At 38.1% G+C, this 11183-nt stretch overlaps 1 protein-coding gene across 1 annotated transcript; it reads left to right on the top strand.

Annotated features, from left to right (window-relative positions):
* Positions 1–1253: 1253 nt before the first annotated feature.
* LOC136256569 (mucin-3A-like) lies at positions 1254–10972 on the top strand. The gene is made up of 5 exons (XM_066049548.1): positions 1254–1290; positions 3860–4204; positions 10032–10427; positions 10482–10778; positions 10956–10972. The coding sequence occupies exons 1-5, from the start codon at positions 1254–1256 to the stop codon at positions 10970–10972; spliced, it is 1092 nt and encodes a 363-aa protein (XP_065905620.1).
* Positions 10973–11183: the final 211 nt, after the last annotated feature.

Raw genomic sequence — 11183 nt, 5'->3', positions numbered from 1 at the left:
GAGTATATTATTAGGGGTTTGGAGCATGCCTCTCTAAATTTTTAGCAATTTAGTTCTTTGGAATTGAGTTAGGAAAGTAATATATGCCCACCCCTATAATATTACTGAATAACTGATACTGATAAAGAGGTCACCAAATAAAAACTTAGCTCTCTTCACATGAGAAGAGAGGAGAGTACAGAGTATGTTTGAAGGGACATCAAGTGTTTGATAGCTCAACTTACTCAGCTGAAGTTTGCTTGCTGCTGATGCATTTGTGTTACCACCATAGCTCATGTTTACGTACTACTGCTCATGTTTGTGTGCTATCAATGTAGTTTGTGTTTGCATGTTACTGATGTATTGTGTGCTACTGACCTAGTTCTTTGTTGTGTGTTACCGACATAGCTCATGTTTGTGTGCTACTGACGTAGCTCACATTAAGTGCAACCAATGTAGCTCATGTTTGGGTGATAGGTCATTTTGAGTGCTACCGAAGTAGCTCATTTTGTGTGCTACCTACATAGTTCACGTTAAGTGCAACCAATAAGTAGTCATATTAAGTGCTACCAACATAGCTCATGTTTGAGTGCTACCAGTAACAGAAGCTGTAGTAACTGAAGCTGCAGTGGCAGTCAGTAGCAACATCAAAGATGGAGGCATATGGGATAAATGCCTTACCACTTTCAAGGTGCTAGACACTATGTACACTTGATATCATACATGTAGAGAGAGGCACAGTCGTCCATCACTGTGGTGTGAAGGCATTGCTCATAGTGGCTGGATAGTGTGTGTGCGTGTGTGTGCAATTGTTGATGGCTGACGTTGACAATTTTAGTATTCAGGGTGTAGTCATTGAAATTGAATCACTAAATAGTGCCAAGGTGGTTGGATCACTGAACATGCTGAATAAGTGACAGATCAAGACACACGGTAGTGTTGTGCAGCCAAGCAAGCCAATGCACCACACCATGAGTATGAAAGAAAACAGCTTTTTCACACATGCATAGCTCCATGGTCCCTTCTCAAAAGCACACCATTTTTGTATTATAGCTGTCTGCCAGGTAGAGTATGCCACACAGCAAATTTTATTAAATTCACAACAGCTATTTTTCGAGATATGGGTGTTCAAAGTTTCATTTCAATTTCTTTGTTTTTTTCTTCTTATGCCGTACAGGGGCTACGGGAGCTTCAATTTCTTTTTGCACACTTTGCAAAAATTGCTATAAAATGCAAATGTGTAACTTGATTGTCGCACAAATGAAGAGCGTGTAATGGTGGATTCATGTTCCAAGTTTGCTGTTTATTCACGTAAGAAAAAAGATCAAACTTCTATCACGGCTACAGGGTAATCCGAGCATAGGAATAACTTGAAAATTGTTGTGTAGATAGGCTGATCATCGTAGCAGTGCCTTTTGATAGTTTGAATAACAATAGAGTTACAGCGACAAAGTTATAAAGCAAAAACCAAACAAATGTAATCGCAGGATCGAGATACTCTAATAGAGCAGTCACCACGGGCTAAAAAAGGTGTACAAAAATGTCAAAAAAACCTTACCAGAGTTCAAACCAGGGACCTCCATACCCAACACCTGTATCCTTAACCACTGAACCACTGCTACCTTGGCTGATCACCTCACTTAATTTCTGCTTTACAAATGAAATTTCTAGTTGAAATCTGCTTATAATCAAACATTTGTAATTTCATAGATCTACCAAAGAAGTACTAGATTGTTCTAGAACATTCTATGTATGTTCTATTAGAAGTCGTCAAAAAATGGGCACTCTATTAGTTATTACAATGATTAATATTGGAATTAAATTATGCAATGAAATACATTTATAAGTCTGTCTTCAATAATGATCATTCTGCATAGAAAAGGAGAAGAAATGTTAGCAAAAACAAATCAGCCATAGGCTGGTTTTGGGGCCTTATATAGTAAAAAAAGAAGTAAAATCCACAAGAACAGCCATGCTGTGAAAAAATGGTGTAGCCTTAAAAGCCTGGGTGAAAAAAAATTGTGAAATCAAAGGTGGTGGCCAAGAAATGGCTGCAATGATGTTAATGCTAAAAAATTTTAATAATGGCTGTGTGCATTGTTAAAATTTATTAGCATTAACATCATTGCAGCCATTTCTTGGCTGGCACCTTTGATTTCACAACTTTTTTCACCCAGGATTTTTAAGGCCACACCATTTTTCCACAGCTTTGCTGTTTTTGTGTAAGAACTGCAGAGGTAGGCCACTTTCTCATGGCATGCAGTGGGTTGTGCATGCATTCTTAGCACAGGTTGGACTAGTTTGCTTATACCCATTGACTGATTTAGGGGGTTTCAAGGTTTCCATGGATACCCCCTTTGAAAAATAATTACACAACAGTTGAGTATTTTAATTAATTATTGGGGCGTGCGTCTATAATAAGCGATGTGCATGCTCTGCACTCCAAAATTTATTTTACAGATAATTTCACACAAATTGTTGCCAATTGCAATCTCAGAGCATCTAAATTTCAAAACTTTCCTGGGGGACATGCCCCCAGACCTAGCTAGCACTTGCATGCTTTGCATGTATGGTGAGTGCATGTCAGAGTATATGTCCACCTTCTGAACTGGAAAACCTCTTTATAAATTCCCAGATCCACCAATGATACCTGCCACATGTCAGCATTTTAAACGATAGAATAGTCAGACTAATCTAAAGCCAAAATCTTCTTTCTAGCACAAATTTATGAGTAAACAGATAACTTATTGTGCACTTAAAGTAGTTGCACCTCATGAATAGCTTTGATATACTGAAGAATCTGTTATGTTTGCAACTGATCTAAAATTTTCCCATCACACCAATAATGCAATTTGTAAAGCATCAAAATGATTGGAATTATTTATTGCACATTTCATGTGCTCATCCCGCACACTTTACGTTTTTTGTGGGAACATATCTAGGATTTTTCCAAAGCACTTTCCAGATTTGGTATAATGAGATATAGGTGCAAGGGTCTGGGACATGGTCATCAACTGCTGCCTCCTGTTTCACTGCTGCAGGAGCGTATCCAGGATTTTTCCAAAGCTATTTGTTTTGCTCATTTCAAGTCACAAATGTCAATTATGGTTTTTTGACTGGTCAGATATTGTATTGTGACCCAAATATAGCTATGTATCAATTGAAATTAAAAATTAACTTAAAGATCTAGCTGCTAACTTATTCAAGTTAGTCTTGTATTTATATTATTCTCTTAAAAATTGCATTCTCTAATGAATGTTCTATTAGAATAGTTGCTCTATTAGAATACATCTGACTGCTCTATTAGAGTATCTTGATCTATCTGGCAATAACATTTTAAGAACTTCTGACATTCCATGTACCTACCACTTTTGTTGTAGATGCTCTAATTGTTATAACATAGGAATAGCCAGTAACTTATCAGTAATGTAAGTATAGTTAACTCTTAGTATTATTTTATAGTTTTGTAATTAAGTAATTTCTTTTTGGCTGCTAGTTAAGGCTTATTGACCTGCATAAGTAAAGCAACTACTCTTCTATTTTGGAACTGGAAACCAGTCAAGATATTTTCTAAAACTAAAATTAATGTTAATGTTCAATACAGGGTACATAGGAAAATTGTAACTCTTCTATAACTTTAGTAACTAACTCTTGGTACTAATTGCTATTAGTAGCCAGGAGTTTGCATTGCTACAGATTGTATTGGCAAATATAATTGCGGAAAATGATGGAGACAAACAAACTGTAATCCATGCATATATTTCTACACATCTGTGCTGTATGATATGTTCTACACTATGTTCTTCTACACTATGTTCTATACTATGTTCTTATCTTTGGTGTGAATGTTTATATATTCTACTTACGTCTTTGCTTGTAGGTGTTGATGGTCAGACATATACAGTCACCATAGTCAGTAATCCAGCTGGTACACCAGTTAGTGGATCTAACACATTTGACTATCCCATATTGAGTAGTGTCACTCTGACATGTATGGTGACACCAAGTGATGGGTCGACATTTACAGTGACCAACTACCAGTGGGACACTACAGGATGTTTTACAAATGATCGCCATAATACTCCAACATGTTTTCCTACTGGTCAAACAACACAAAGTGTAACTGATAATAATCTACTTGCAGAGGATGCTGGTACCATCACTTGTACTGTAACCATTGGTGTTGTTGACTATACCAGTGGACCATTAACACTTCGTATATCAGGTATACGTGTTGTGGATGTCATAAATTTTTTGGTAGTTGTAAGTACTTGTATGCATCTGTTTAACTGGCAGTTATATCAAACAGCACAGTAGTCCTGTTTAAGTAGGAATCCCCCTCCCCTCCCCCAAATGATGCACACCGCCTAAAATGCAGCCTTAAAAATCACCCTAGAGACATCTTATGCAATGAAAATCACCTTTACAGAACAATGTTACATCAAATACAACATCAAAAACAAGAAAACACTAATAGGTGGCCGGATATAAATTCTTTTTTGAATCGCTAAAACTCAGATTTTTTGTCTCACTACCAGCCTGCCTGCCTGCCTGCCTGCCTGCCTGTCTGCCTGCCTGCCTGTCTGCCTGCCTGCCTGTCTGCCTGCCTGTCTGCCTGCCTGCCTGCCTGCCTGCCTGCCTGCCTGCCTGCCTGCCTGCCTGCCTGCCTGCCTGCCTGCCTGCCTGCCTGCCTGCCTGCCTGCCTGCCTGCCTGCCTGCCTGCCTGCCTGCCTGCCTGCCTGTCTGCCTGCCTGCCTGCCTGCCTGACCACATTCACAAGGCTGGAGGCCAAACGAAGCAGCGCACAACCACCATTTTATGCCTTGTTAACAAACTCACCAGTGGCTTGTGCCTTTTAGGTTCCAATGAGTGTGTGCCTTTTTGCACCTTGTCTTTCCTTTTGTCTTCAATCATGCTGGTCTTCGTCTTTCTTCATGCAATGAAGCCATATTGAGACATAAATTTATCCTACCAGTGCTTCCCTTGAGCAGCATATTTAGACACTGCAAACGTATTTAAAGTGCTTATGCTCAGTAGATACTAGTAACTTTACTATTGGATCGAGGCTGACTGGAGATACTCTAATACAGCAGTCACCCTAATAGAATTGTCATACATGTATAGCTGTATGCTATAACAAAAGACCAATCCAACTAGTATATTAAACATGAAGTAGAAACAGGAGATGAATGACGGTATTACAGCATAGCTTGGTGGAAAAATCTCTACTTTGGCATTTAACAAAATCAATCATGAACCACGATAGTGGGTTCTTAATAGGGATCGCAGAAGAATTTTTGAAAATCTTAATAGAGCAGCCAGCCTTAGAAAGCAGACTCGAGCATAAAACAACACTCAGATGGCTTATTATTATCAAACACTGAACTCAGACAAGTGGTGATATAGCAGTAAAAATGGTCTAGATGAAATTTAGAAACATTCAAAAATTGCGAATTTTACGCGAATTGTTCATATTATTATTCATAATATTATTACTAGGACCGCATCACATACAACCAAGTACATACACCAACGAGACAGCCCCCTGGTGAGGTTATTAGGTGGTGAAGGCACAATCCCCAAATCATCTCAATACGTTACAGTAGTTACAGATACAACACAATAGTGGCATCATAACTAAAGGCCACCAGTAGCTAAGTGCCAGTACATCATTGGTGTGGTAATGGCACAGTGATGTGTACACAGTATATGTATACAAAACATACAGGAGAGAACTATACATTATTGCAGTATTGCATGCAGCAATACATTATAGGCAACATCACCAGATAAAAATTATTAGCCAATATACAGCACAGTATATCCAACATCAACTATAGCTACATAGGGTTCATCAGTGGTGTAGCAATGGCACAGTGATGGGTGACACACTATAATTATGCATACACACCTTACAGTAGATAGCTACAGAATACTTTAGGAGTATGCAAGCCAGATGAACCAGATAAAGGAAGACAGCCAAGCCAGCCAGAGCCTAGTAGCTACGCCAGGTGAAGGCAAAAAAGATTAAGCATGTATTGAATTGCCTGACACAAACACAAAGGAAGTTCGCCATGCCAACTGCACAAGACAAAATTGTTTACTTGTAATTTATATGTAACTGTATTGTAAAGAGCGTGGAATATGTTTTAATGTTTTCTTGTATTGTTTATTTATGTGAATGAATCCACTGGCAGCTGGCATGGAGACTTGAGATGTTACAAACATAAAAACTTAGTTGTTATCTTCTTGTTTACGGGCATCGCTAATCTTCTCCTTTGTGCAATCTGTAAATAATTAAGCAAGGGTGTGGTACTGGGCGTTATATAGAATACATGTATGGTCAAGTCATCAGCACGAACAGGAGCGACGATTATATGTTTGTCCCTTCATTCACAGGCGAATCTATCCCCGGTTAGTTCATGTCTCTACTAGGCCTTGTAGTTTTCGAGAACATTAATTATTAATTATTTATTTATTATTTATGACGTAATTTTAACCACGTTTCGTATTATTCTTAGTACTTGGTTGTACAACTAGGCCCTGGGAAAGTACAACTAAGTACAATCACCAACAGGACAACCTACTAATGGGGCATGTACAAACATTGCATGGCCAACACAGTGTGTGTAGATCATGTAGAAAAGATGCACAGGAAATGATACATATGCATACGTACACAGTCAAGGGAGTTTAACTGGCATCAGAAAACCACAATACTAAAACACAACTGACACAAAAACCAAGCTAAGTTAGCTATATTGAAAGGTTATATTGTAGGTGTGACGTGTCTCTGAAAATGACTCAGCAGTGAAGTGAGGCTATGCAGAACAAGGGACATGGTGATGGCTTAATTAGCAAATGATCCCAATCAAGCCAATATGGCACAACAGACTCTGTTGTAACTAGAGGCCACTGGTGATGTGCCAGTATATCAGCGGTGTGGCATTGGCACTAGTTGGCACAGTGATCAGTCTATAATATTATGTATACAGTCATGCACAACATACAGGAGATAGTTACACATTGTTGTATATGCAGCAATACATCTTCTTGTTTATTACTGTACAGACTCACAGTAGCGTAATAAGCCAGGTGGAAAATAATTCCAGCCGCTAGCAAGCCAGATGAAGGATGAAGATGTATAATACAACTACAAGTATTACATTACTCATTACCTTGTTGTTCACGAGTTGTTTACTGAGCGCATATCCTGCATACAAAATAAACGGTTACAAACAATTAAACTTACTTGTAATGTTGTTGTTTACATGTAAAGTGGCCTCTGGCTCTCCTGCTATCACTCCGCGGATGTTTAATAATCTTCTCCTTCATGCAATCTGTAATTAAGCAAGGGTGTGGTGCTGGACGTTATATAGAATTACACATACAGTAAAGTCATCAGCACAAACAGGTGTACTTATTATACGGTTATGCCTTCATTCACAGGCGAATCTATCCCCACTTAGTTCATGTCTCTAGGCCTCGTAGTTTTCTCAAACATTATTTATTATTTATTTATTCATTCATTCATTATTATTTATTATGTAATTTTAACCACATTTTGTATTATTCTTAGTACTTGGTTGTATAATTATTATTCTTATTATTTTGTTTCACTCGTGTACAGCCCAAGGCTTCCTTTTTTTTGCAATAAAAACTACACAGCCTTACTCACTGAGTCCTTCCGTGTGTCCATGACCCATTAATTAACCCTTACTCCACAGATCTCTAACCAGCCTCTACCTCGATAAATTTCTAAGTTCTTCTTTGCCATTGCCTACTGTTCCGTGTACGGTAGAAGCCATAGAAGAACAAAATTACGGGATCTTGTGTGCTCAGGGATGCGTATTGTTCGACTATAGTCTTTATAACGTTAATAGATGGCAGATTGAAGTTGTGCAGCACTCTTTTACCTTACAAGATCGCCATAATAGGATCTCTAGTGAGCTGCCTGTCTTTGCTACGAGAAGCCGTTCAAGCATGTGTGTAAGGCATCCAGTTTATTCTTCCTAGCCATCACAGTGAGTGCTTTGTTTGTCCATTATAGGTGGAAGATAAATGGTAGCGCTGATATCATAGCTGCTTTTCACAAGCAAGAAAGGTTGGGTGGGGTGTTTATTACAACCCTACCATTTAAAAATATTTTGTGGTCTAACCACATATCATCAACAACCCTCCCATATGGTATCCATGTCATAAACAACTTACAGAGTGTGAAGCCTGACAGTCTTATATGGGAGGATTGTGTGCTACTGTGCTTATGTCACTGTAACTAGCTACTGTATACTTATTCTAGCACATTCTCCGATCAGCTAGTGACATTGACAATTGCAAACATTTAGCTATGACCACATGCTAACCAGACTTTGCTGACTATACCTATGGTGTTCCACTTTGTGACACACTGTTGCTAGCAGGCTACACCTAGGCTTTCCAGGGCTAGAGCCCAGTCTAAGTCCTGGCAATTGGAACTCAATATGCCAGTTTAAAGTTCTCCTGCATGCATGGGTAATGACTGCCAAATCCCTGGTAATCATGTAAGACTGGCTACCCCACTGGCCACTGGCCATTAGTAGTGACATTGTGATTTGTACATACAGACACCGCCATAGGAAGACTTTTCGGCCAAGCCTAGCCATCTCCTATTTAGCTTGATTAATACCAACTCACACGGTTGCTGCTGTATTCAGCCCTGTTCATACGTACATTTATGCAAAGGTGTTGTAAAGCGTCATCGCTATAATAATAGCACTACAGCTACAATGTATAGCTATCTCTTCACTACCTATTCTGCTAGACAACTTTACACCTATAATGCACGTGCTTGATGTATGCATCGTTATATCACGTGAATAATTTTTGAAAAAAAATTGGACTCTACAGGAATTATAACACTAACAGTTACCATTCTTATAACTTGTATCAGAGTTTCATTCTTGTACACCTAAGACATCTTGTTCTTCAAGTCTCCTGTGCTGTCATTAACACTGTCTCCTGTATGATAGGTGCACAATCAGTAATTCGTCTGACAGGTAGGTACATGTAGCTCATATAGCAGTGTGTTTTCAGCTATGGCACCAAGTGTGACGATGACACTGAGTATAGACTAGGAATTAATGTATCCTGCCTTATATTTTATGTGTGTACAAATCAGGATGAAAATACAGTCTTATCATAGATTACTTTATAATATTGCATTAACATATCTAATGAGTTAGCCTTTTAAACCAAGGAATCTCTGTTAGCTTACTACACTAATGTGTCAATTAACTTATAATCCGTAAATGGATTTGGAATAAAGTACACAAACTAGACATATTAAAAATTTCGCTGGGATGGTAATGTAAACCACAAATCCCTATTTTGAATACAAAAGTAATATTGCTTTAAGATATCTAGTTATTGAGTTAACCTTTTAAACTGAGGAATCTCTGTTAACTTACTTATACACTAATGTGCCGATTAATGTATGATCCATAAATGGATTTGGAAAAAAGTACACAAACTAGACATATTAAAAATTTTAAATAAGAAATAGGGATCGCTGAAAAAAGTCACGAAACAAGAAGGGATCGCTGGGGTGGTAATGTAAACCACAAATCCCTATTTTGACTATAAAGAGGGATTTGTGGTTTACATTACCACCCCACCGATCCCTTCTTGTTTCGTGGCTTTTTCAGTGATCCCTATTTCTTATTTTAAATTTTTAATATGTCTAGTGTTATAACATACCAATGTAGGGATTTTCCCACCAAGCTATGCTGTAATATCATCATTTATCTCTTGTTTCACTACATTTTATTACATAGATCCCTACTTCATTATTAAATTAATACACTATCAAAAAGTACATGACATAAGGAGAACAATATATGTGGAAAGTTTCATGGTTTTATGAAAAAACACACAATTTTGCTAAATTTTGGGGTCTACACTGTTATACTAACAAGGAACAGGTATTCACAAAAGTAAGTGTCGCATGTTGATAGTTGATGGGACATAGCAGATTATATTGCATTTCATCATTGTAATTGATACCAATATATTAGGTATTGCAATGACTGGAGCATCTGATATTAGTACAGATTTAGTTAGTAGTAATCAAATTACTGACTACTCATTTGTTACTCAACCTTTTACACATGATCCATTTAATGTGACTCTTCGTTGTGCTTCTGGACTGGGAACTTCTGGTAGTGACAGAAATACTGAACTGGGTGGATGGTTCTTTAATAGCAATCAGTTATATGTGCCTGATGAAGACCTTTGTGATGATCGTGTATTTGAAGTACGTGGAGCAAATGGTAGGAACTATCCAGGAGTAATCAACTTATATCTGTGTGGAACATTCACTACTACTGAAGAAGGTGTTTACTCATGTATCATGATGAACAGTTCAATGGTGCAACAGACCATGAGGGTGGGTGTGTACTTTAGTGGAAGAAGTGAGTCACTTGATAATATGTATCCCATCACCTCATTGTTATCTCTCTACACAGCTGCTCCAATGATAGACCCTCCATCATCCTCTACTGTAACAGTTGTTGTTGGTTCTCCCCTCACATTGTCCTGTACCTCACGAAGTTCTCCCCCAGACACATTCACATGGAGGAAGGATGGCACTCCAATATCACCATCTCCTAGTGTTACTACAGTGTCTCATACTGATAGTATGGCAGTGTTCCAATCTGACTATACCATAAATAGTGTTACTACAAGTGATAGTGGAACATATACATGTACTGTGACTAATCCTATTGGAAGTGATAGTGAGACCATCACTGTTACTGTTGTTGGTAAGTTTGCAAGCATATACATACATACGTATATTCATGAGTTCGTATGCACCACAAAATGCTTATGGGACCTTGGTAGATGCATACTCATTTTCAGCATGTTCTCTAGAATACTTGTAGGATGGAATAAATAAAACTCGTGTACTTTGAGAGTGACACACCATGTGTGTTACATAGATTTAGGACATGAATAGCACTAACGTCTAATACTTGGTTCCATTTATGTTATTGTGGTTAATGTGGAATCTTAAAATTGTGCTGCACATAGGGAAGGTACCAATGCTAGTACTAGCACAACACAAAGCTGAAATACTGTTTGTGTTATTGGCTGTTCATCACTAGGTACTAACTTACTGGTCTCTGCATGTATTGACACAATCCATACTTAAAATGAAATGCTCATAA

Source organism: Dysidea avara, chromosome 5 (assembly GCF_963678975.1).
Source record: "Dysidea avara chromosome 5, odDysAvar1.4, whole genome shotgun sequence".
Lineage (NCBI taxonomy): Eukaryota > Metazoa > Porifera > Demospongiae > Dictyoceratida > Dysideidae > Dysidea > Dysidea avara.
The sequence above is the reverse complement of the archived record's forward strand: the minus strand, read 5'-3'. Positions and strand labels throughout refer to the sequence as shown.

Excerpts from the sequence above, each read along its gene's own strand:
- LOC136256569 (XM_066049548.1), top strand. The coding sequence starts at position 1,254 with ATGGTGGATTCATGTTCCAAGTTTGCTGTTTATTCAC. Across the intron at positions 4,205-10,031 it reads ATTAACACTTCGTATATCAG|GTATTGCAATGACTGGAGCA; the intron begins GTATACGTGTTG and ends CCAATATATTAG. Across the intron at positions 10,428-10,481 it reads TGTGTACTTTAGTGGAAGAA|CTGCTCCAATGATAGACCCT; the intron begins GTGAGTCACTTG and ends CTCTCTACACAG.